We start from the raw sequence: 27,363 nt of genomic DNA, 5'->3' as shown, positions 1-27,363 counted from the left end.
GCCACAGTCGCCCGAGTTCTATTACATCTAGAAGTTATTTGGTGTGATGCTTTAATTATAAATCCAAACCTACAACATAGCTATCAATGGCAGGACTCCTGTGCATCAACTATAAATCCAGCTTAATGCTGCTGCTGTTGTATAAAGTCAACTTTACTGTATTGTTCCTTTGCTCAAGGCCCTGTAGCTTTTGCCTCTGATAGTGGACCAAGTGGAGATGGAATTTTGAATTGAGGGGTGCCGTTTAGCTCAGTTGGTAGAGCAGGCGTCCCCGGGGTTTGAGTCCCAGCGTGGGGCCCTTTGCTGCGTGTCACTCCCCCCCCCCCCCCCCTCTCTCTCTCTCTCATCCTGTTTCCTGTCATGTCTTTAGCTATCCTGTCAATAAAAGCCAAAGGCTAAAAAAAAAAGGACATTTTTAATTGAGCTTCGTCACATATATCTATATCCAGATATAGACTGCATGTTAGTAACACAATGAAGCATGACCCCAACAAATTTAACATTTGCTCCTGTAAAGGTGATTTTAGTGGTAGCTTTGCAGCTCTGGCTGCCATATTTACACTGAGTGCTCTCCACAGATGTTTCTTGGTAAAGACTTTACACATTACTAATGGCTGTTTTGAAATTCAACGCTAAACTGTGAGAGCCTTTATAAGGACTCAGGCACAAATGTAGTAATAGATACAAGCAGCTGATGCAATCCAATCCTGACAGTTAACACATGCTGACGTGACTGAGCGACAAGTGTCGCTTTGATGGGACTGTTGTAGCCCACGCCAACGTCATTGATTGATGAACAGATAATAACAGCCCAGCTGAAGCTTGGTGGATTTAAGCCTCCGCAGCCATTAAACCAAGAATACTTCACAGCGTCACTTTGAATACTTCGAGCATGTAAAATACGAAACATTAGATGTGATCTCCGCCACTGTCTCCGTGGTAACACATGAGGCTCGGCAGCCGGTTGTCGGGGGCAGCTGTTGCTAGGGTGCAGACGGCCTCACCTGTTGCCTTTCGGAAGACATTTAGGCACACACATGACCCGAGTGGGTGTGTGTGAACCAATGTGACACATGTTACGGTCCCTTACGGACCCATGGCAGTTTAGTTTTGCATAAAGCTGGTAGAGTGAACGTTATTCAAAACTATGAGTGAGAGTGCACACACACTCTCACTCTCACTCACGCTCACATTCAGTTTTCTTGTGGACTTTTGTTTTTACAGGAAACTGACGATGAGTTAGAGTCGTGTTTGGCTGAGGCTCTGCATCGTTCTCTGCTTGGGCTGATATTAGTTACCGTCAAATATTTGCCATCCTAAGCTTTATTTTCCACAATGTCCTCGACTAGCTGCCCTCAACATATTATGCTAATACACTTTTACACAAAAAAGTCCCTATTTGATATTGTTTTGTTATATGAAAGCGTATAAGCATATAATATAAATAAAATACTATAATTACATATTACCATCCCCCCACCCCAATGATGATAATATAATTTATGGTGGTATTTGGGCAGGACAATATCTTGATCTCAAATTAAGCCCACTGTTCACTACACATATAACTCTCAATGATACATTGAAGCACACAACTTGTCCATTGCCAGATGCAAGTACAGAGTTGTGTGTCCCCTGCTTTAAGACAAGTCTGGCTTTGAATAAAGTAAACTGTATTCTTTGGGAAACAATGCATACAAGTCATTTTAAGAAAGTCTAGTAAATCATTAGTTCATTCAGCACTACAGCTGTGCATCATATTGTCTTCCTTATCAGCCTCCCCCAGCAGTCACTCGTGCAGCTTTGTAAAAGCAGGAGCTCCAGGATGATTACACGCTATAGAATAACTCTGATGCAAAGAGCTGGTGTTTACATTAACTCAGCACTTCTTAAATGTACTTTATGATGAATATGTTTTAGGGTAAAAGGCTGCTGCGGGCCCTTATTGTGAAAAATTAGCAACATTGCTAATGTTGGCAAAAGTTGACTCAATTAAGTCAATGTGGACACTGTTTCAGCACATTTTGGTTGCAAATGATTGCATGAAATGTGAACTTTAAGCCTCCTGGGATAAAACAGTCAGTTCACAGGAGGTCTGCAGATAGGCAGCTGGGTTTTGGAAAACGATGGAGACACACACTGGCAGTCCAATCAAGCATGCAAGAGACTTTGAGAATTTAGACTAAAATTCAAACTTAAAGCAGTTCACCAAAAATGAAAATTCAGCCATCATCATTTCATCCTCACTCTAGTAGACAGTCGGGTAAAGTCTTGTAGTTGACAACACTTTTCTAGAGCTTCACAGCAACAAACAAACGGAGTTTAACAAGTAGAAGTAGCAGGGGACTTGTTTTAAGATGTAAAAAAAACAACTGAACAAAAAAACACAAAATGGCTCCATACTTATGTCTGGTGTACAGTCAAATTAAGTTTTTCACTTGGAAAAAGAATTATGATGGTTGAGGAGTTGGCACAACCTGTATGACTGTTTCATTTTCAGTTTGCTGTGTTCAGCACCTAAAGATGACACTTCCTGTCCTACCTCAGGTGTTATTCTAACTGAGAAAACAGCGTCTGATGAGCTCATGTCGACTTATTTGAAATCCTGACACATCTGAGACGAAGACGGTGCTTCAGAGTTCGGGTACCGGAGTATAATCATCCTTCTCGAAGTGCTTGTTAGATGTTTTTCGACGAGAGAACGTAAAGTAAAGTTGAAGTGGCAGGTGTTTACGAGCGGCTCTGTTTATACGATGCAAATTAGCCTTCTTTCTATTGTGATCAGATTCACATCACAGACGCCTGCTCCGCTCTGATAACAACGGTGTCCTGACCGACGCCACTTGATTTGTTGCATTTCATGTTCTCGGGATTGCAAGAAAAGCCGAGGCTGCCACATCAAGATTAAACACAAAGTATAATACACAGCGCCTCTGCGGGCTCCCACAGGAGAGGAGAAAGGACAAACAGAGAGAACATGTTGACTATCCTTTCATCCCTCTCTCTCTCTGTCTCTGCCTCCCTCTCTCTCAGACACACTTTTGATCCGGCATGTGTTTTCCCCATCAGTGATGTTCACCGCATATACACATATCCAGCGTATGTTTGTACAGTAGCGACACAGCAGTGATTACAGCAGCATATGGCTGTTAAACACAGCCGTCTGAATAACTTGGGCCCGTTGAATTGACTCTACACACACATTCACACACAGGCTGGATAGGCTTTATAGACTTACAACCAAAAAAAGTCAAATCCTCAGACAGAGGAGAACCTGAATGGTTTCACAGTCTTCATCTGTGCCGCCATGCTGACCTGGAATATGGCAGTGCACCTTCTGTGTGTGTGTGTGTGTGTGTGTGTGCGTGCGCGAGGCTGACATCATCCAGAAACCAACTGGAACATCTGCTAACTATTGGTTCACTGATGGAAGAAGACTTCTAAGTGTGTGCATGTGCGTCTAGTGAACTCTATCTTCATTCAAGACTCTGGTAGCTGAAATAGTAGTTTCAAAAATAGCATTAAAGCTATGAGTATGAGTGGTAACAGTTGCATCACTGGCAGCAGGAATGAAATCTGTATCAGTTGTAGGATGAAATAAGTACGCAGTTAAAGATCTCTGAGATCAGAGATCACATGATCACATGATTAGTGTTTGAACAAGTCAGCATTGTATGAGGACCTACTGGGAGCTATGGGTTGGGTTTTCTCTCACCCATGATTAAAAAGAAAACAATGGCGTCTCTTTAAGAGGTTAGCGTAGCTGCTGCTAGGGCATCAGTCATATCTGAACTGGAGAGGGATTTGATTTAAAGTAGACTAAAGAACAGCATTGAAGGCTTTTCTCAATGGAAAAGATGTCTTCTTCCGACTGGTTTCGGCAAACGTTCGATCCATCAACTGGCTGCACTGGTGGTAGAGCCCCCCTTCTGCTGGTGTGATTGGTTGAAGTTAGCCCATGATAGACAGCTATCAACGGATGGTTCGTCCAATTGCCTGCCAGGTGCTTTTTGAAAGTGCCTGCCCTTTTCTAAACAGTTTCCATGGATGCCTTCCCAGATGGTTCCGATTGACAAACCCTCTGGCATGTCAGGTTATTGATCTTGAGGATCTGCACTCAACAAACACTTCAGATGACTCCGTTTTAGAATTGTTGACATATGTTTTGAGACTGAGACAATGGGTTTTGTTCTCAAATCCAAACCAATGTTTCAGTTGTTTTGTCTAACGTCTTCATCTGTAGGTGGACAGCTTGTGTTCAAGACATTTTTTGAAGATATTTTGTACAAATTGGAGTCATAAAAAAAGTGAATTTGTTTAAGTGCTGGAACTTATAGTGGTTCAAAATCCCCAAAAGTTGTGACATAATGCAAACATTATTTAGGCAAAGGGGTGCTGCAGTAGCTCAGTTGGCAGAGTTGTGACCCATCTACAGAGGCTTTGTCCTCCCTGCAGCAGCCCAGGGCTCGAGTCCGACCTGCGAGCTTTGTTGCGCGTCATCCCACCTCTCTATCGTCCCATTCCCTGTCATCTCTCAAGCTGTCCTGTCAATAAAGCCACAAAAAGGCCCCAAATATGTATTATTTAGACAAATCATACTGTAACAATGTCAGCAACAATTCAGGCGATTTTTTTTTATTTTCATAGCACCAAATAAGATATCAGAAATGATCCCAGGCACACAGAGCACAGCTAGACCGGACTCTTTTTAATATTGAAAAGAATCCTGGACTCTTGATAGCTGTAATGACCGGAGGGACTACAGATAACAGTCCAGCAGGGACATTTGGAGAGCAGATTAAAGCTACCTGTGATTGGTCACAGATCTGTCAGTTGAATTGCTCTGATAGTGTGCCAGTAGCTGTAGCTAATGGCAACAGCTCATTGCTTGTTTGGTTTGATGTGAAGGGCAGGTAAAGGCAGAGGCAGCCTGATAATCAGACTGAAGCAGCAACACATTCATTTAACCTTTATTAGCCAGCGTCTCACTGGGAGGAGGGGTTCAGGGGTAATGTGTCCATATCGTGTGCAGGTGGAGGTTGGTGTAGCATTGGCTTGGGGAAGTTGACGATTTTCAAATGAATCAAAGAAATGTATCTGTATATGAGGGAGCTGTCATTTCTGTGGGTCAACTTTCACCTGGAAAACTGAGTCATCCACGCTGTTTCCATTCGTCCGTCACGACTGTTAATAAATGCAGCTGCTGATGACCCTTTGGTTCCACTGGACACATCGGTTTCACCGCGCGAGAAGCTATTTTGTTCCGACTTCATTGTGCTGTAGATGACGAGTCCTCACAGGATGTTTTATATTGAACGTGGACTGGATGCACTCTGTCGTCCTGCTGTCTGACTTCCTGTCTGGAGCGATCCGCTCTGTGCTGACTGACACGGCTGCGGTTCACTTCAGTCGAGTATAGACTGGTATTCTTTGCGACGACTGTTGGTGGAGACGGGCCAGGTGGAATCTGGCCGGGAAGATGGTTGCCTGCTAAGCTCTGATTGGTTAATTGCTCCTGACTGGAGGAGACAGTTGTCATTGGGGAAAACCCGGACTGTAGTTTTTGAATGCCACTCAGGTTGTAATTCGGCAATCTGGGAGCAGACTACAGAGAGTATAACAGCAGCTTTCTGTTCATCAGACAGAGTTGAGTTATTACCTCCTTTTCAGCAGCTGTCTCTATTAGATTGGACTATGTTACATTTTAGGTTACAAGATGGAATATGACTACATTCTTCTCCTCTTGTGGATGAAAACACAGAAGAAATGTGGACCTAATAATCAGAAAGAAATTTAACCAACGCGTTTTCTCATTTTGAACTTCTCCGACTCGGCATGTGTTGCTAGGAGACCAGCGGGGAAAAAGCCGGCCCGGCGTTCTGCAGCAGTCTGTTAGCATAAAAACACCCAGTGAATAAAACTTCTAATAACCGTGAAGGACTGACCGTGTGCCTGGCCTCATTTACATGCCAGCAACGATGAAAGTAATGAGTTCAAATTGAGCCGGGGCAGGTCACTGTCTGTCTGGGAAACTCTGCTTGGTTACACTGGAACAACATCAGACGATTTTGTGATCAGCGTGCGGATGATCTGTGCCGCTGATCATGTCTGACATGGACAAGGCAATATTAGGTCTTCAGGTGCTGTCAGGCTAGCTGTTCTAGATGTTCAGAATGTGCGGACCGGACATGAGAGGGAAGGCTGCAGTCGTCGGGCTTTGGAGCGTGTGTCCTTTGAAAGTTGTTGTCTGATTATGCTAACTAAGATATTATCCTATTACTACATGTGATGGTTAGTTATGGATGAAGCCTTACAATTAAATAAGGCACTGCTTTTCTCTTCAGCTCAAATAAAACCCTACATGGTCACGCATGTGCAGCCAAATGTGTTTTTTAACTGGTAAAGTAAAGCTACAAGAAGAACTACTGTGACCGCACCACTCACACACACACACACACACACACACACACACACACACACACACACACACACACACACACACTGGCTGTCCTTTCCAGATACATTAGGCTTCTGCTGCCTTTTTAATATTTGGCCACAGCAGTGCTGATGTGGGAAATGAGCCTCTCCCCTCAGATGAACGTACAACACATTCACGGTGATTTATACAGCATTAATAAGAGAAACAGACGTCTGTTGGCTGTCTGAGCGTCCTCAGTGTCACCTTCACTGTCTGCTGAAAAGCTTGTACCTCTCGCTGGCTGAGGTGTTTAACTACGTGAACAGAGCTTCAAACTGCGGGCATCTGACTGCTTATCTCACTGTGACTGCATTATGACGATAGCAGTCCTTCCTGTAAGGTTGGGTCATCACTCGTTTCCTGTGCGCTGCGTCTAAGAGCTTATGTGTGCATGGGGGGGTTATCAGTGTTAATGGCTGCAGCAGGACTGCATGCTGACCTTTGACATCTACACGTCTGGAAACGTTGAACACCAGCTATGTCTCCCTGCGTGTGTGCAGCCGTGCATATTGTGACCTTACCCCTGTTGTCAGACACAAGAATAGACAGAGATAAAATGGATCGCACACACGCACGCGCACACACACACACACACACACACACACTGCTAGGAGTTACGCTTCCTGACGGTAACCTTGCTCTGACAAAAGAAGCACATTACACACAGCAGAGTGCATTCAAGGTAGAATGTTTATGGGTTTCCTTTGGTAGTGTGGGAATAAATGTTTCTCTAATATTTGGTTCCTGAGAAGTGTGTGTGTGTGTGTGTGTGTGAGTGTGTGAGTTTGTGTGCATCAAGGTTGTTGTCGTGATATAAAGGTTGTGTGTGCAGATCACATGACGTCCAGGTTGCCCGCCTGTGTGTAACCATTTTGTCCTGGAGTTCAGGGGTAACCATAGCAACCAGTAAAATACATCACTAGAACACATGGGAAATACTGGCACCACGAGCACACACACACGCGCGCACACACACAAGCACACACACACACACACACACACACACACACACACACACACACACACACACTCCTCAGGAACAAAACATTAGAGCAACATTTATCCCCCCAACCAAAATGAAAAAAAAAATGAATGCTCTCTGAGAGACAAGTGTGCATGAGTGTGTGTGTGTGTGTGTGTGTGTGTGTGTGTGTGTGTGTGTGTGTGTGTGTGTGTGTGTGTGTGTGTGTGTGGATGGGGCGGTGACTGAGTGAGACTCATTAGTCCATTACTGTTGAGAGGAAACAGCTTTTGTCATTCCAACACACACAGGAAGCTGTCAGTCTTGTCTACTCTGGACAAACACACACACACACACACACACACACACACACACACACACACACACACACACACACACACACACACACACACACACAGGCGCACACACACACACACTTCCTCGTCCTCGCCTGTATAAATTATGCTGTTGTACAAAAAGCTGCTGATGTTGGCAACACCCACTCTGTTCTCTCCTTCATTTCCTGGAACACAAAGTGTGCTTCGACTGTATGCAAATCATTTCAGTTTTAATATCAAGCCTGACAGATACAGACTCATGTGTTGTGGCCTGACCTCACCTCCGGTCCTCAACCATCCAGCTGTGTCTCCCAGGGAGGAGCATCGGGAAATTGTCTGTTAAATGAAACCGCAAGCTAGACAGAGACAGCTTGTTGTGTGTCCTCAGATCCATTCATTAACATTGCCAGTCGAAGGGAACAGTTGAGGTTGATTTTGATTTAAGGGCTGCTATTAAAAATTCACATTGTTTGGCAGATTAGGTCATAGATAAAGCTTAGAAAGGCTGTTTTATCCAATTAATGTGTCACATTAGTTATCTCGGGCCATTCTTTTAGAGCTGTCCGTCCGCAGTAAAAACACTCTATTTGTCCTCTCTGCAGATACAAAAACACTAAATCACAGCCAGCTTCAAAAAATCATTATTTAGTGGTCACGATGACATCTTACAATGTGACCATAAATGCGTGTTAATGACAGCAGTTGCGCTGTGAATTTGTCTACACTGACATTTCAAATGATGAGAACCTCTGGAACAGCAAAGCAGCATGTGAACACTCCGGAGGCTGGTTTGGTGGAGAGGGAAGCAGGTTTGGTCTGAAGTGAGTGCTGAAACAGGGAGAAAGAAAGAAGCGTCAGGTGAATCTGGGTAATCTTGGACATTGAGTTATTTAGGACACCTAAGATCAAGTGTTATTTTCTTTTTCTTACAAACAACTGTCAGCAGTACTTTTCGTATACGTTAAGCTTGGATGTCATGTGGATAAAATCACATGACTGCATGGGGGTGATGCCAGAGAGGGGGGCGGGGCACTTGTCAGTCACGAAGCAGCTGTCGGAATTGCATGACGAGGTCAGTGACATAGGATTGTGATCAGATTAATGTTAAGGGTGTACATCTGTCATAGATAAGAAAATTTTTTTAGCTGTCCCACTTTATCAAATGTAATTGAGAATGTGGTACAGCATGGTTGAAGTACACACAGCAACCATACAAGACATACACACATGACATACATACGTAAAAGGACTGCCTGGGAGGCTGAAGGATCAACTTCTATAAGCACATGTAACTTATTTCCTCTCATTATTAGCAGTGTAGTTATTGTCATCAAATTAAACAGATATCGTTTGTTTTAGGACCATGGCAGTTGAGTTTATTGTGTTAAAGAAGATATACACTGAGAGAGTTTACATGAAAAAACCTTTGTGCGATCTGTGCGACCAAATGTATGTCTTGTGACAGGGTGAATGGTGTCTCTGTCTCTTGTTTGTGCACTGTGTGACGTCAGTGAGAGGGTTGGGCCGACAGAGGGTTACGTACATGTTTACATATATATTTGTATTAAAGGAGAACTTCGGTCGATTTAAACATGCAGCTTCATTGCTCAAGCTACCCTTGACTTGCCAGTACCGAAGACGCGAACAAATTTGGTCCAGCCATTACAGAGCTCCGTGAACGGAGACTTAGCATTGACAGCTAACAGCATGGGGTCAGAACTTTACACTGTGTTTTAAGCGTCTTAACATGCTCCACATCTCACACCAAAAGTTATGCAACATCAGCAGACACCTTAGCACACAGCACTGTAGCGTGTATGACTCAAACTGAATAAAAAAGTAGTTAAAACAGTGTGTTTGTGCAAGCAGCTACTTACCTGTTTGTTGACATCGGCGTCTTCCGGTAGCTAGACCAAACTAGTCAATCCGTCGAGCGTGCACTTACTCCCTCACTGGCGGAGACGGAAACGTAATCCAGCATTTTCGTGTTTATGTTCATAATGTACATGTCCATGTTACAGCCTGTCATGGGCCATGAGCCTTACAATAGCCTGTTAAGCCTGTTAAGTGCACACTCGATGGATATGCTAGTTTCGTCTAGCTACCGGAACACACGGATGTCAACAAACAGGTACATGGCTGCTTGCACAAACACACTATTTTAACTACTTTTTTATTCAGTTTGAGTCATACACGCTACAGTGCTGTGTGCTAAGGTGTCTGCTGATGTTGCATAACTTTTGGTGTGAGATGTGGAGCATGTTAAGACGCTTAAAACACAGTGTAAAGTTCTGACCCCATGCCGTTAGCGTTCAATGCTACATCTCCGTTCACGGAGCTCGGTAATGGCTGGACCAAATTTGTTCGCGTCTTCGGTACTGGCAAGTCAAGGGTAGCTTGAGCAATGAAGCTGCATGTTTAAATCGACCGAAGTTCTCCTTTAACCACAGTGGTGTCACACAAGATTTCTACATATTGTTGCTTTAAAGTTTATAGGAGAGCTTTGGTGCTTGTTTGTAGCTTACCTCACCTGAGTTGTTTGGCGCGGTAACATCTGCATTAGTGGTTTTCATGTGTGTGAACAGATCGTCCCACTCACACTACATATGGACTATTAGTGTCATGATACTGGAATTTCGAACCTTGAAATAATATACAAAAGTGACACAACGCTGAGTCATAATTTAATACTGTCATTAAAGGAAACGGGAATTTAACAAAATAGTAACACTTTTGCAGTTGAATTGGATACCTTAGTTAGTTAACTATATACAGCATAAATGTCTCTTTTTATACCACAGTACACTTTAAAAACAATCTACACCCCAAAATGATTCTGCTGAATATTAGCATTGACAAATATAAAATCTGTCACAACATGAACACACTCTAAGTTAATTTGTCTAAGTTGGATTTTAAATGTTGACATATTGTGCTCTTAGCCTCTGTGTGCGTGAAAATAAAACCTGACATTTTCATGCAGTCTGAAACTGTATCGTGCCGTCACTAATGTGGCTGGAAGCAATGCAAATGGAACAGCAGAAGCCTGGACATAAAATCCATTCACAGTAGGCCCAGTGGAGAGGAATGAGGCCTGAGGAAACATTCAAAGCAGCTACACTGCAGTATTTACTCTGGGACTTCCCAAACTACTACACCAGTGGTTTAAGACTTTTCATCCTATTTTTCTACATCTGACATATTCTTTACTTCACAACTGGGAAGAGAAGGCATGTTTCTGATACTTCCCCCGAGACTTCAGAAAGACAGCGGGGTGGTGCTTTCATGCGGTGGAGTCACCTGCAGCAGATCCAGCTCTGTAGGTTCAACAGCTCCTCCAGCTTTGAATGAAAACAATTTCCTGCAAGCCATTTGCACGCTGTTACATGAGGCAACATTAAACTGATCAATTAGACCATCAGCCTTGAAGGACGGTAATGCTCGTGACTAATTGCTCAGTTGCTGGATTGTGGACGCCTCTGATTGGTCACGTGTCGTGAACGCCCTCCGAATGTGGCTGAGCGATCTGATTTCGGTGCATTGCTTATACGTTGGTGATGCACATACCCGAATGTTTTCCAGTGGTTCCTCAAATACGGTTATCAAACAGAAAAATGTAGTAGAAGCAGGTTATTTTACAGTTGAACCATTAGGTGATTTGAGGGACGTCCCCCTTAATGTCCAAAATTTGTCCAAGTAGTTAACCTGTTGTCAGCAGTTGACTGATACATGGACTGCTGTCGACCAGTAACTGATAAACTTTTGAGAATTCTTACATTTTTTGGAGTTTTTCTATTTTAACAGTGCAGCTTTTCTAGCCTCCACGAATCTAGCAGAACACTTGACTGCACTTTAAATCTCGTGTGCCGTTCAAATCTGTGTATTGTGTTGAGCGGTGCATGGAATACCCTGAACATGGTTTTCTCCATTACACAAAACTTTTTCATATCGCCGCATATCAGACAACATACAGGCTGATGCCAGTATATTAAATATCCTCCATTACTATCAGCCAACCGATATCGGTCTGGAAATGGTGGATTTGAATATGACAATGGGCTCCTCAGCCTGGCTTCTCTCCCTCCGTATTTCATGAATATAAAAGGAGATTTGTGTTGATGTCAGCGTTTTAAAAGATGGAACTGACCAGTCAGGTCGGGCGTCTCTCTCTCTCCCTTTCTGTGTCCTGAGATAGATTTTGCCGACTTAGCGCTCTCACTGTGGAATGCTCTTGGAATGTGTGTGTGTGTGTGTGTATGTGTGTGTGTTTGTGCTTGTCTGAGTGAGAGAGAGAGAGAGAGAGAGAGCGAAAGTGTGTGTGCGTGTGTGTGTGTGTGTGTGTGTTTCACAGCCAGGAGGACAGTGTATCACATGCACATACACACAGCAGGACGTGGACATTTGGGCCTGTTTTGTGCTGAGAGAGAGAGAGGGAGGGCTGAGCCGGTAGAGAGAGCTTTGATCAAAATGAGAGAGGGAGGGAGAGATTTCGTAACATGACAGACGGATGACCAGATGAACCGAGAGGGGAAGAAACGGAGCAAGACGAGGGGAAAGAAATCGCCGAGATACAAAGCGGCTGCAGAGGAGGGAGGAATGAAGATGACGTGACCTCGTTTCACCGTAAATTTACATTACCCATATGACTCTGAAGAGTGGCTGCTGACGCTTCCTGTCAACCGGTGTATACAATATATGAATGTATTAAAACACTCACAATAGCATCGTGGCAGTATGGGAAATAGAAAAGAACAGAAGCTCCCCGTGATGTGTAGAAGCGTACAGTAAGAGCTGGATGTGCGTATGTGTGTGTGTGTGGGTGTGTCCCTCCTCACAGGAATGTTGATCTGATAATGGGATTAATGCTAAAAGCTCCACTGACTGACTGTCTCTCTCTCTCTCTCTCTCTGTCTCCCTGCAGGGTCACTGAGGACTGAAGGCATCAAGGCGTCTGATGTTCTTCCTGTGTTGAAGGAGAAGGTTGCCTTTGTATCAGGTGGGTGTCAGTCAGTGCTGGCTTTAAATCACCGAAACCTTCAATCCAAGACAGTCCGAGCTCATATCTGCTGCAGCCTGAGACCACATCCCCGTCAGAGAAGTCTCATATGAAGGACTGGGGTTTGTGAAGCGGTGAAAATCTGACAGAGGAAAGGATCATATCTTAGCTCCTGCTAGCTACGTCTACAGCCATCAGCTGATCTGTGTCAGAGAATTAGTTCTTATAAATACAGAAGAGAGCATCCAACATGGATGGATGGAGGGAGGGAGGGATGGATGGATGGACGGACAGATAGATAGATAGATAGATAGATAGATAGACTTAATCTATCTTTCAACTCTATCATCAACATAGCACACAGAGGAAGTGACGTGTGTGTTGGTGATGACTCAGGGTGTTCTGAATGGAGGGATTTTGTCAAGGCAAGTTCCATTAAGTGCATTCGTTGAATATGTAGCAGGAAGTAGAGAGTACTGTTAATGATCACTGTGAAACACATCTCGGCTGGTGTCTGAGGAGTCCCCTGGGCTGCTTCTAAACTGTCTCAGACTCAGGACCTACTTATAGAGCCAAAGTAAAATATCAATTAGTGTTAGATCATAGATGTAGAAGTCTCAAAGTTAAGAATGACTCACCCCTGTTTTTGTGTTTTTTAGGAAATTCTCTTAACTCAGCCAGCGAGAAGCTACTTTTAGCCTTGGCATGTTTTGTGAATACGGCCCCGGATCTCTGATCCTCTAGTGACCCCTCTGTCAAACTCCTCAGGGTCCACAGCCTGATCCAAGACTGTGACAAATCTTCATGCAGCTGGGCCTGTATTCACAACAGCTTGCAGCTGAACAAGGTCAAAACAGTGGATATGACAGTGGACTTTAGGAGGAGCCCCCAGAGGTGACCCCGTTCAGCGTAGTCAATTTCACTGTGACAGCCATACAAACCTTCAGGGCTGCAGAAAAGATCATTGGAGTGGACCGACACTTGCGCACCTCCTGAGACAGGAAGTGGGCAGGGAAAACCATCACAGGCCCTTCACACCCTGAACATGACTTATGTGAACTTCTCCCCTCTGGCAGGCGCTGCACATCGCCGTGTGCCAAAACAAGCAGAGAAGGCCGACACATGAACTGTTTCACTCTGCGGGCCATCGCACTCACACACACTCGGCCATGTGATGTATTTTGACTCTGGACAAACAAGATGTAACATCACATGACCTGGTGAATTGACCAACCAGAACTGTTGTGCCCCTGAGATACTGAATACTACATTTTCTTCCACTGCAACAGCTGCTGTGAGTTTAAAAGAACACAAGCACAGATTGCGAGAAAAACTTTAAAAAAGTGTTTTCACACTTTTATTTTGAAATGTGTGTCGCTCCACTTGCATCCACAGCTCTGCAGTGGAGGCCTTTGTGAGGCCAAAAGTTTGGACTAGATCTGAACAGAACCCTCAATCAACTCGGGCTTTACACATTTTGACCCAGACTCAAGGCCGTGGCAGTACCACAGGACCATACCCAGATTTGATTAGACTGAATGTGAAGGGGCTGTACTCCAGTCCAGAGTCTGCTAGGAACCAGGTGCACCCATAAAGACCCATATATGGTAATAACGTTGCACTGTAAGGAGTTTAAAACTTCTTATTTTTTTACTTCATGGGAGAGCTGTTTGAGCAGGTGCTAAGAGGAGGTATGCTTGTGGTGCACACGGCACCTTTGATGCCAGACTCGGACGGTTTGATCTGGGACAGACTGCACAGTGACTGTTATAAAATAGACTTTTATAAATAAAAACACTGTTATTTAAATAATTTCCCCCTGGGATTATTGAAGTATTTCTGATTCTGATTCTGATAACATCCAGCAAGAGCACCCAGTTGAGCTGCACTGTAGGTTGTGTCAGATTTCTAAATGGCTGGTTGGGGCAATGGAATGTGGAAATGTGAAAAAAAAAACCAAAACATTGTTTTAATATTTTAATCTGCTGGTTGAGTTTGACATATCAAACCATGCTCTTATTGTCTTAACATAAAGTATTGCCAATAAGGTTCTGAAACTGTTGGCAAACACAAACACGTTTGTAGATTATACTACAGGCTCATACTGCAGTATTAGAGTGGATTATTTTCTTACAAACAAAATATACAAAATATCTCTCTTTCCTTATTGTAATAAAGATAATCATACATATTTAGTAATGATTCCAGAGAGTACAGTAAGCACACGTTATTAGGAATTAGAAATAGAGTATGGGAAAGAGACCTAGAGAAAGAATGGAAGAGAAAGAGAGAGAGCATGTTAAACACGCAGTGCCAACGACAGTCTGTCATCGAGATTCCTCCTTAGATTACAGCCGCGTGCTCTCGCCCAAATCACACATGCAAAACACACACACACACACACACACTCACACACCGATTTTCCATGTCTGAGTAGCAGTTTCATAAACAGTGTGGTTTGTGTTTCTTACATTAATCTAACCAAAACATCTCTACACACATAATTCATCACAGGGAGGGAGGGAGGCAGGCAGGGAGGGAGTTTGTATTTCGGAGCCCTGGAAAGTGTGTTTACTGGATGATGTAGCTGTGATGGGAGTTATGTTACTGATACAGAGATATTAAAGCTATTAGTGTGAAGTAATGTGCAGATTAACACTGATGTGGTGTAACTGGTGGTAATGGAGTGACAGTGGTCGTAGTACGGAGTGACGTGTGCTCCGTAATTACAGTGTTTTAATGGTTATACTTCATGGACTGTGCGGTCTGTATTTAGTTTTTTATTTTTATCTACATGTCATGTCATGTAGTTCTTACAAAAATATTATAATTGCTGTTATTGTTTAGGCTGATACTTGAATTGCATCACTGACATTCAAAAAATCCTTTTTTCCTGTATCTTTTATGTGGCCGTGCTGCACAAGCAGTGCAACTATAAACTTCTACTGCTAACATTAGGCTACTGCTACTACAAGTACTACAAGTACTACAGCTACTGCTGCTGCAACATGCTCTTCCTATGCTACCGCTACTGCTGCTATTACCACTGCTACCCGTAGCATTGCTACAAGTGCAACTACTACTGCTAGTACGGCTGTTAAAACCACCACTATTGTTAGTTGTACCATGACTGCTTCTTCTGCTGCTAATACAGCTTCTACTGCAGCTACCTGCTAGGCCTGCTGAATGCATTGTAATGAAGGATTCACCAAATGTGTCTGTCAGGGTTTCCTCACGCAGCTCAGAGGCAGAAGCTGCATCAGGCTTTGGCTACAGGGTCACCACTTGTTCCCAGGATAGATGTCATGTTGCTTGAGGTGTTTATATGATATTTGTTGATAAAAGGGATATAATATTCCTTTAAATGCTACATACGTGGCATCATTAAACACTTCTGTCTTCTGTCTTCTATGTGTGCACAGGTGGGCGAGACAAACGAGGAGGACCGATCCTGACATTTCCCGCGAGGAGTAATCACGACCGAATAAAACAGGAAGACCTGAGAAGGCTGGTAACCTACCTGTCTACTGTTCCCAGGTACACACACACACACGAGCACACACACATACAGGAAGCAGTCAGAACTGCGCCTATAGGATGAGTGACGTTTAGTGAATGGGACTGGCAAAGAGAGGCGCAGGGTGAAGTGCATGTGGAGTGCTTCGAAGCCGTCCGCTCTGTGGAATCAACCGCTCCTTTCTTCTCCATCACCCGGCAGACTGAGAGCGGCGTTTGATTTGCATCAGCATGAAAGCTGCAGTGTCTGCAGCAGGCAGCGGCGGGTCAGTCTCACTTAACTTCAGGTCCATTTATTCCTGCCGCCCCTCATTACATGCTGAGGATGGTACGAGGGATATGCTCGTCTGGAGAAAATTGATCAATGATCCGTAACACACCAGTCCCTTCAGATAATGTCCCACTGAAGAATTTAGGCCATTTTGGGGTCAATTCTAAACCTGTTTCAAGTGATTTGATGTGAAGTAGCCTGAAAGCAGATCCTAATGATGATGATGATGATGTTGATGATCATGATATTCAGTCAGCAGAAATGGCTGGCTGCAGCTAGAAGTCTGGTCAAACAACAGAACAACATCTTTTCCTACTGAAATGACTGAAAACAAACATATGATCAGGTTTTGGGTGGACTCTGCCTTTTTGTCTGCCATTGGTTTCTTCAGAGCAGGGGCTGCTGTGAGTATAGAAACCAGCAGGCGTAAACTAAAATGTGAAAATGTCCACTTACAAGCAGAAACTCCTTGGTGGTGCACTCCAGCACGCGTTTACGTCAAGGATTAATCTAAAAGGCATTAAGCCTACATTGATGAGCTGTGTTATAATAAAAAAAAATCTAAACAAACAGCCAAATAAGCCTTTTGCAATGATATAAGAAGTTTTTTTTTATTAGCTGACTAAACGCTCAGATGACCGAGTGCCCTTGAATGTAACAACGGGGGGAGTTTCCAATCTAGTCTGCGCGTGCGACTCCAATCTACCTGACTGACTCGAACACTAAACGATCCCAAATCTGTTCTGTCGTTTGATCCCTATCAGCCCCGCTCTGATTCCTCCCGCTAATAGAGCTGCTGTTTCCATGGCGACGAGTGTGAGTTTGTGCTTCCCCGAGGCGGATTATAATGGATGTGCCTTTGTTGAATTTATATTAATAGAGGCTGCGTGTTAGCGGAGGTGAGGGGATTCTCAGTGTAGTTTCACTCTTTTAAGGCCCATTAGGGCTCCAGCGAGCACAACTGGTGTCAGAACAGCTTCCGGTCATCGAGACATATCTGCTTTCAAGTGATGTCCTGTTACGCGTTTGGTGACCGTCAATGGAACTTTCTTGAACTTTACACCACAAGTAATCAGAGCTGTTCCGCCCCATAGCATTTTTGTGTTTGCATATTCACAGACACATATGAAGGCTTATGGTGTGTACGCTATACGTACCACATGTTCACATAAATTAACACGCAAGCAAGCGCAGACGAAATCACCATCTGGAGGGCCACTCGTAACGTATTTATTTACGCGCGTGAATGTGACTCAAAACAGATCTGAAAATATGCATTTCAATGCTTTCTCTTGCTCTTCGGGGCACAAACACTCGATCTGATCCGCACCACATGCGAGCAGAATTATCGCTGAATAGTTTGATGAGGGGATGTGAATAATGTATGAAACATGCGATTTTTTTTTTTTTTTTTTTAATGAGCTTCTTAGTCAAACACGGCGCGTTTTCCTTCCGCGCCTCACAGTTTGATCTCGCGCAGGCTCTTTTTGACACGTGCCGTCGGTTTTCTTTCCGACACGCAAAATCTCAGGCACCACTGATGTGATTAATTACAAAAAATGGGGGAAATTATGCATCTCACCACCACACACCTGTGTTCAGAGCGTCTGTGCCTGGAGGATACAGCTGAGACTCGGGGAGGAGTTGTTCTTGATTTGGGGTTGATTTTGTTCTGCAGCTGATAGTCATATATGTGGAAAGACATTTAGGCCACCGATAGTTGTTCTCATGTAACAGCCCGAGAGGGACCGGTAAGACAAAGTAATTTCTCTGTTAGGATTTTCAGCATCCCTTTCTTTTGAACCTCCCCTGTCTCTTTCTTCTCTTCTGTCATTTGCATCTCTGCTGCCTTGTGTCTCTCCTGTCAGTGAGGACGTCTGTAAACGTGGTTTCACTGTCATCATCGACATGCGCGGCTCTAAGTGGGAGCTGATCAAGCCCCTGCTGAAGACGCTGCAGGAGTTTTTCCCGGCCGAGATCTGCGTGGCTCTCATCATCAAGCCGGACAACTTCTGGCAGAAACAGAAGACAAACTTTGGCAGTGCAAAGTTCTCATTTGAGGTCAGTCAGTGGGCCTCCGTGCTTTTAAAAGAAATATATAGATTTTTTTTTATATGCAATAACTTGCTAAAGTGTTTGTTTTTGGACGAGCTAACCGTTCAGTTCTGTTGAGACGAGGGAAGCCTGAACAGTTAAAACAGTCTGAGTGCTGTTCTCCACATTGCCTCTGCTCTCCACTCTGTCCACTTGAGTTTGTGGACTGCATTGGACTCGGTCCTGAGCCACGCTGGTAAATATAAGTGAGGCACGTGTAAGACTTTTTTTTGGATCAGTTTATTTCCCGAGCTCAGCCACGCTCTGGGTGATCACTATTTTTCGTGATCATGATGAAGAATACCAGTCATTCGCAGCACGACTGTCCGCATGAAGTCCAAATGGATTCATGAGTCTGAAGTGTGTGACCGCTGACATAATCTTCCGAAAACTCTCCTGAAGGTTTAAAGCCACTGACATGGATTGAAATAGGAAGTACACTCTGGCCAACAGAATCAAGTATTCTGGTGTAAACTCTCCTGAGACTTGCCTTTTTTCCAGATTTGACCATACTGGTATACAGATAGTATTTATCTGTACATGTTTCCTTCTGTGGGTGTCAGAGCTGCATGTGTCAGTGGAACAAACGGTTGATCCATCACTGCTAAAAACACGCTTTTGAATATGTCTCTTGTGTTTCTGCCTGCGTACCAGACCAGCATGGTGTCAGTCGAGGGTCTGGCCAAACTGGTGGACCCCTCCCAACTGACGGACGACTTTGAAGGCTCTCTGGACTACAACCACGAGGAGTGGATGGAGCTGAGGGTCTCCCTGGAGGAGTTCATGTCCAACGCTGTTCACCTGTTGTCCAGACTGGAGGACCTGCAGGTGGGGCGTGGGCGGATGGGCGGACCAATGAATGGTGGATTCAGGGGAAGGTGGATTGAGATATGGGAAGTTTTAAAAATGATTAAAGGAACTGCATATCGACACAGTTTCTGCTGTGTGTTGCAGGAGCTTCTGTCCAAGAAGGAGTTTCCTGCGGATGTGGAAGGATCTCGACGGTTGATAGAGGAGCACACACAGCTGAAGAAAAAGGTGGGAGCGCTGCTGTCTGGACAGTCTGATACAAACTCGTGGAACATCTAAAAGAATCGTGTTATCGTGCAAGTCATTTCTCATGGTGTCCTCCTCTCCTGCAGGTGCTGAAGGCTCCAGTGGAGGAGTTGGACCGGGAGGGCCAGAGGTTGCTGCAGTGTATCCGATCAAGCGATGGTTTTTCAGGGAGAAACTGCATCTCAGGCTCTGCTGACTTCCAGAGCTTGGTGCCCAAGGTAAGTTTCACTCCAGCTGGCAGTAAACACGGAAATGGTTCCTGAACTAGACTTAAGCGATTCATCATTGCACTTAGATGCACAGAAATGGTAAATGGACTCGCTCTTCCAGTCTACTGGCCGCTAAACGCGCTTTACAACACATATCCACCTATTCACACACACATTCACACACAACCCTCTGATTGTGATCACTCCTGAGCTACAGCCGCCCCCCCCCCCTTACATGTTTACAAAAGCATGCTGATACCTAATGACACACATCAGTGTAGCCGTGCCAGAACAGGCAGAAAGGTAGGCAACAAAATAGGGTGTGAAGCGATATGAGCTCACCAGACTCAGCCATGATGATGTAAACAGCTCGGGAAGTACTTGTTAAATTGACAGTATTTTCCATCTGTGCAGAGCAATATGGAGTGATGAATGAATGGCCACAGCATATGTGTAATAAACGTTGTTATCTGCAGATGCTTTCACGCCCCGTTGGCAGATATGCTGAGGGAGTTCATTAGAGTCCCGGAATATTAAGCACAAGCACTGAGGTGTAGGCTCACCGGGAAATCTGAAAGTAAATAAGCAATTTCTTAACCAGTTATCATGAGGAATTTTGATGATTTCACCAAGTGATGCTCTTAACAAATACACAGGGACACTACACCATAAACACAGGGTTCGTACGGGTGCTTGAAATCCTTGAAAGTGCTTGAATTCCAATGTTGTGTTTTCAAGGTCTGAAAAGTGCTTGGATTTTAGTTTAAGTGCTTGAAAGTGCTTGACATTATAACTCTGTGTCTTTCACAAAATTGGGATCAGACTGGATAATTCATTTCTGAAGTTTTTGCTATCATAAAATATAATGTACGATGTTTACAGCATGATACAATGTACATAACTGTGATAAAAAGTGAAGAAAAAAATCACAAGTATATATATTCCTTTAGATACGTATTTCACCCCAGCAATAAGGTGCTGGAAAATCTTAAAAATGACCCTTAAGAGTGCTTGAAAAGTGCTTGAATTTGACCTTGAAAAATGTGTATGAACCCTGTAAACAACACACTGAGTTTCAGGCTGCAGATTGTTTGCATAAAGCTCACACACTGTTCACTACACACATTTGCATTCATGTTGATATTTAATCTGAGGCGTAAAAGATAATTAATTTCTTAATTTTTTTTTAAAGTATGTTGTGTTTATCAGTCTCAAAGTGCTCTGCAATTAATGTAAAGATAAATGAAGAAGGATTAAAGAGACTGAGCAATAGATAAGCATTTTAAATGGTGCGAACAGGATAGAATGCAACAGATCCCACCTGTGTGACCTGCCAATCACAGCACTGAGGGGAATATAAAATAGATGAATAATATATGAATTAAAAGAAATAATGAATAAAATGATGTAGTAAATGTAAAACGTGCCTGAGAGGTTTAAAAACAGCAGCAGTCATATATCATTGATTTTTAAAGACAATAAAAACTGTTCATCTACGTTCAACTGTCCGACCATGAACCAGACATGTTTCTCGGCTTATTGGTGAAGAAAACAGTCCAACTGGTAGAACACAGCTCCAACTTTGATGAGGCATCAGTAGAAACACTTCTGCGGTCTTGCTCCCTGCCAGGTGGCCAGTCTGCTGGACAAGCTGCACTCCACCAGGCAGCACCTCCATCAGATGTGGCACGTCAGGAAGCTGAAGCTGGACCAGTGCTTCCAACTGCGACTCTTCGAACAGGACGCTGAGAAGGTGAGCCGTTACCCGCGCCTGGTGTCAGTGTAAGAGTGGGAGGTATCTGCGTGTTACAGAGAAAAGTCAAACGTCACTGTGATGGCTGCATGAGGACGTGATCGAGGAGTCTGAACAAATGTGCCGAAAAAAAGGAAGTTTGACTCGCGCTGACTTGTTCTGTTCCTGTTGCTGCTGCACAGTAAACGGCCCTCAGTGATGCTGTCTTGTATGTCTCACTGCATTAATCAGACATCCAGTGGGCTTTTACTGTGAAGGCCATGTGATGCACTGAGAGAGAGTTATGTCAGCCGTCACGAGCAAACCTGTTGATCATACAAACTGTATTTGGTGCTTTGTTATTTATGCTGCTTTACTGAGACATAGCATCGATTTGATGAGGCTGACCCCAAAAATACGTCCGGAGGCAGAAACATAGTATTTGCTAACAGTTTTTTCGCATCTGGGTCACCGGAAACTTGTCCGGAAACCTGTTTGTGGTCTTAATGAATTAGCCCGCGCTGTTTATCTGAACAGAGGAACACATTTAGCAGCTGATCCGGTCGGAAAATCAGCCAGCGTTGCTTTACTTAGCCCGGCTAAGTGATTAGCTGTGGTTGTGAGTGAATGTTTGGATTCCATTCATCATTAACATACCAGCTGTGTAAGACCACATGCAAAACTATTTCAGCTTCCTTCCAAATTGCTATATATAGAAAGATCACGCTCAGCGATGTGAAGGAGTCGGTGTTTAAAGGAACACAGGTACAGCTCAGATTCCACTGAAGTTCGTAAAAAACACAAAACTCCGCGTGAATCAAAGATAAAAACGGAGGGCAATCACGGGCAAACGAACTGCGTTTATGACAACAGCCACTTTCGCAGATGTTTCTGCTTGACACAGAACCTTCCACGTCTTTTGTTGCCCCTGTCGCGACCCGTTTGACGTGTTCAGAACAAGCGTGGCAAATAAGGGGCTGAATTAATAAAATGTCAAACAAAAACAAGAATAAGCAAAACATAAGAAATGAAAGTGAAAATGAGTGTGATAAAATGATACTGAATGAGAGTCAGCGGTGTTTAAATGAGGGATATTTTAGTTGTGAAACAAATAATAAAAGTGTAATGTAAAAAAGAAATGTGGTTGGTCAGCAGAGGTGTTCAGATCAGCCTGCCTGTGATGACTGGGAGGTGGGTGCAGACGGAGAGAGGTGGAGGGGAGACAGCAGCAGAGAGCACACGTTGACTGCTAGCAGCATTAGCCCTGTGTAGGTCCATTTTACGTTTGAGTAGCCCGAAGAAATTGTAGTTATTGAGCTACCAGAGGTTTCCTCATTAATGTGTGGTTTAGTGGGGCAAGTGTTCATGTTGTGTGTTTAACGTGGACGCTGCCGGACCAAAGACGGCCAAGAATGAGTCCGCGCAGCTCGGGTGAGAGCTGTCATTAAAGCAAACCTCTGAATTTCTTTTATTTTGTAAGCCAATAGATGTATAAAAGAAATTCTGAAAAAAAATGGAGCATTTGGACACAACGGAACAAAAATCAGCAAATGCAAAAATATCATCTATGATGGTAACGGGACTGTACGAGTCCAAGTTGGCTGAAGGCTTTCGACCTGCAGCCCTGCGTCATGCCGACAGAGTTGCTTGCGCTTGGTTGTTGATGGGATATACACACACACACACACACACAGACAAACATAAATGGGCGTCAGTCGAGTCAGTGTGTCATTCCACGCAGACATCCACATGCGGGAGCGGTAAATATTTACTGTAAAGCAAACAGAGAGAAAAAAATAAAACAGTTTTGTCCACATCGGTGTTTTCATGCCGAGGAGCCGCGGGGGCGGGTCGACGAGTGCACACTGTGGGAAACACTCAGCGCTCGCCGCGGAGCCAGGGGAGACGGTCAGACCTGACGAGGTGATCGTTCTGTTGAAATCACAGCCAGAGAAAATGACTGTGTGGATGATGTGGTAACCATGGTAGCCACTCAGCACTACAAGTGGCCTCCATCTGTCTGCAAAGATCGATTCAGACGGAAAAGCAACCTTGAAGGTTGTCCCGGCCTCTTAGGCTTTACACTAATCAGCTGGTAGAGATGAAGCCAACAAAGGAGGATGACGACATGTTTTCAAAGAGTGTTCCTTTGTTCTGTTACAGCCTGCGTCCCGTTTATATAATTTGGGCCGCGGGCTGTCTCAGTTATGGCAACGCTGTGCTCACCAACTTTATTGTGGAGTAGACACAAAAGATTAGTCACGGCAGCTGCTTGAAAATGCTTCACACATGTTTCGCTACATGTGTGAAAGTTCATCCTTGATCTGGGGAAACAGTAGTCTGACGAAAAGGCCTGAACTCAAGGTCCGCCTACAAGCTTCTCTAGAGCTGTCGACAGCAACAATCTCAACTCGAGTGAATCTTGAGTTAAGATGTGTGAAATGTCGGGGTTTTTCAGCGTGCTCGCAGTAGCACCACAAAACAAATGTGTAGTCCCTACCACACAGCCTGTTCAAGGCAGAAACGATCGCTCTGTGTAAAAGCTATGTTGCACACCAAACACTGCACATCGCCACAGACACCATCCCCATCGTGAAGCACGGTGGTGGCAGCATCATGCCGTGGGATGCTTCTAATTTGTGGACAGCTGTTTTCACTTCAACATTTTGGGCATTTTTCCCCCCCCCAAAAAAAGTCAAATTATATTGACAGCAATTCCATTTATAAAAACAATAAAAGGGAAAATAGTCCAAGGGGTTGGATATTTTTTGATAGGCACCGTATACGAAGTGAATGTTGGGAGTAGGAGGGGATGGAGGGGAGGGCTAACAGGCCACTACACTGCTGTAAGACGACAGCTTGAGACTGCATTTCAGCATTGGGAGTGGTGACACCGCTGTGTATCAGGACATTTCAAGCCGTGTTTGTGACTGTAAAACCAGGTGTAAATATACTAAAACATGATCTTTTCCTCGCCCTAACTAGTGGTTTACTGTGTCCAAACCTAACTAGAGCATAAGCACATGAACAAAACAAAGATTCAACATATTCCTGGTTAGCAGAAAGGTACACTGCCAACATTTAATCTGATGGTGGGTTGTTGCAGCGCAGTTAGTAACAGAGGTGAATTGAGGTTGTGAGTGAGACATGCAGGGGGTGCTGGGGCAGTATTGCAGGATCCCTGTGTGAAAGGAGCTAAGTTAGCAATGCTATTAATGTTGCTGTGTGTGTGTGTGTGCAGATGTTTGACTGGATCAGCCACAACAAGGAGGTGTTCCTGCAGAGTCACACGGAGATCGGCCGGAGTTACCAACACGCTGTGGAGCTGCAGACGCAACACAACCACTTCGCCATGAACTCCATGGTAGCTAATGTTTCACACTCACAGCTCTTATAGTGGCCCGCTGTAGATCAACGTGTGAGCGACACTAGAATATAGTCATGTGTTTGGGCCATGTTAGCTCAGCTGAACTTTGCTTTACAAAAGTTACTGTGACAAAATCGTTCGAATGTTTCCAGAACACCACTGGAGCAGAGAAAACCCACAATCCATGGCAGGATCGGCCGGTTAACAACAGCGTCTGGTTCATGTCTTTTCTTCCCAGAATGCCTACGTAAATATCAACAGAATCATGTCAGTGGCGAGCCGCCTGGCGGAGGCCGGTCACTACGCCTCCGCACAGATAAAGCAGATCTCCGCTCAGCTGGATCAGGACTGGAAAAGTTTCGCCGCCGCGCTTGACGAGCGCTCCACCATCCTCGCCATGTCGTCCGTCTTTCACCAGAAGGCCGAACAGGTGAGAACACGAGAAAAGCTCGAAATTTTGAATTCACAGAGATTCATCAACGAGCTGAGCTCGGCTCCTGAGCTGACAGCAGCGAGAACAAATCGGCCATGTTTGCTGGAAAAAAATAAATCTCCCCTCCTCCCCTAATGGAAGGACTTCTCTGTCATTAGAGGAAAAGCTGTTCCACTTACTGTTACACTGCTGCTGCCGGGTTTCCGACTATCTAATCCAGGAATCTCTCCGCAGCAGACACGGGTCCAGAATGTGAAATGTAAATGGGACACTACTTTTATTGTATTATTGATTATGTTTAATAGATCAAACTGCTCTGCTGCTGATTCTTGGACGGTTGACATGGCAACAGATGGGACTTGTTTGATTCCTGCTGGGCCCTTGACATTAGCTACAAGTGTACGTTGGAGAGAGCCGGAGATGAAAAGACAGGGGAGACGGAGAGAGTGTGTTGGAGGCGACGCAGGATTGGCTGAGACTGAAAACGAGCATGATGAAAAACAGATAAACGAACAAAGATGAAAGATGAAACGCGCGACGAGGAGAGAGACACGCGAGCGAAAGGGAAAATGGCGCGACTACAGACGGAATAAAAACAAGTGTGAAAATGAGGGAGATTAGGGGGAGGGAAGAGAAGGCTGTCCTCACTCTGCAGCCGCACTGACCCTGCTGGTGAATCATCTTGTTTTTTATATTCTGTGGCCTTAAACTCATATTTGGTGTTCTACCCAAGTCCCAAGGTCATTTAGAATGGACCACAGCAGCCACATGTATCTATGGCAGCCCATTATCAGCAAAGGCAGATTTTTTTTTTAACGATAAAGAAATTAAAATTGAAGAATGGACGATTGTTGATGTCATTTTTGCTTTGTCATAAATAAACCTATGAAACCATCCTTCCACGGTCTGGGGCTTAGAACAGCCTTTGCCAAAACGCATCACGGCAGCCATTTTTCCATCTTCCACAATCACATAAAAGACACAAATCACAAGACTCTCTGTGTGTGTGTGTGTGTGTGTGTGTGTGTGTGCCGTGTTGCTTCCTCAGTTCCTGTCGGAGGTGGAGGCCTGGTGCAAAGTCTGCAGCGAGGGAGGGCTGCCGTCCGAGATGCAGGAGCTGGAGATCGCCATCCACCGCCACCAGAGCCTGTACGAGCAGGTGACCCAGGCTTACACTGAGGTAAACCAACATGGCCTCGCCACTGAAATCTGCCACGCTGATACTAGAGCCTCTACGGTGAGGCCACAAAGGCTGAAGCCAGCGTTGTACTCCGACCAAAATGACATTTCTCACTGTAGTGGAGGCTTCAGCGTCAGTGATGTAGATTGTGACATTGTTCCGGTCCGATTGCTCACCGTAGTTGAATTGAAATTGTAGGATTTTGTAAAAATTGCATGTTGGAAAACCTTCAAAAGCAGTACTTGTCCACCCCTCAGGGAGGGACGCAGGTCGCTCCTTTAGGGTGCTGTTCGTGCTGCTCTTTGGCAGCCCGGTGACGCTGGCTGCGAGTGGCTGTGATGACAGGGAGGTGTCGGTCTGCTGCCGCACCACCGCCGCCCAGATCTGCCGTCTGAAAAAACCTTCCTTCGTTCCAACGCATTTATCCCGGGAACACTCCCGCTCTCCTTCGCTCTTGCGCTGCAGTCTGGCATTTTATCTTTAGGCGGGCTTTGTTGCAGTGTTGGCTCAATTCAGACTTATCTGTGAAAAGATAAGTCCATATATACACACACGGGTAAAGCTCCGGGCCGAGCGGCTGAGGCGGTTTGGCTTGGCAGACTGTGACTGCATTGTTTCCCGTGAGAGCGCTGCAAAAAGTGACACGCTCCGAGACTGGCGAGAGGTTTTTTTTTTTTTTAATCTCGTGCTCTTGACTTGATGCATGCATTCAGCGAGGGGGGAAAGCTTGTT

At 44.6% G+C, this 27,363-nt stretch overlaps 1 protein-coding gene across 2 annotated transcripts in view; it reads left to right on the top strand.

The window, feature by feature from the left end:
* Positions 1 to 27,363, top strand: part of kalrna (kalirin RhoGEF kinase a) — a 155,928-nt gene that overhangs the window by 32,019 nt on the left and 96,546 nt on the right. For both annotated transcript variants that reach the window (XM_030427283.1, XM_030427284.1), the window contains exons 2-11: positions 12,699 to 12,773; positions 16,196 to 16,310; positions 18,429 to 18,621; positions 19,309 to 19,482; positions 19,609 to 19,692; positions 19,797 to 19,928; positions 21,550 to 21,672; positions 24,893 to 25,015; positions 25,257 to 25,448; positions 26,500 to 26,631. In XM_030427283.1, coding sequence (XP_030283143.1) covers positions 12,699 to 12,773; positions 16,196 to 16,310; positions 18,429 to 18,621; positions 19,309 to 19,482; positions 19,609 to 19,692; positions 19,797 to 19,928; positions 21,550 to 21,672; positions 24,893 to 25,015; positions 25,257 to 25,448; positions 26,500 to 26,631 — 1,343 coding nt within the window. The remainder of the gene's footprint in view (positions 1 to 12,698; positions 12,774 to 16,195; positions 16,311 to 18,428; positions 18,622 to 19,308; positions 19,483 to 19,608; positions 19,693 to 19,796; positions 19,929 to 21,549; positions 21,673 to 24,892; positions 25,016 to 25,256; positions 25,449 to 26,499; positions 26,632 to 27,363) is intronic.

Source organism: Sparus aurata, chromosome 9, assembly GCF_900880675.1.
Source record: "Sparus aurata chromosome 9, fSpaAur1.1, whole genome shotgun sequence".
Classification (NCBI taxonomy): Eukaryota; Metazoa; Chordata; class Actinopteri; order Spariformes; family Sparidae; genus Sparus; species Sparus aurata.
The sequence above is the reverse complement of the archived record's forward strand: the minus strand, read 5'-3'. Positions and strand labels throughout refer to the sequence as shown.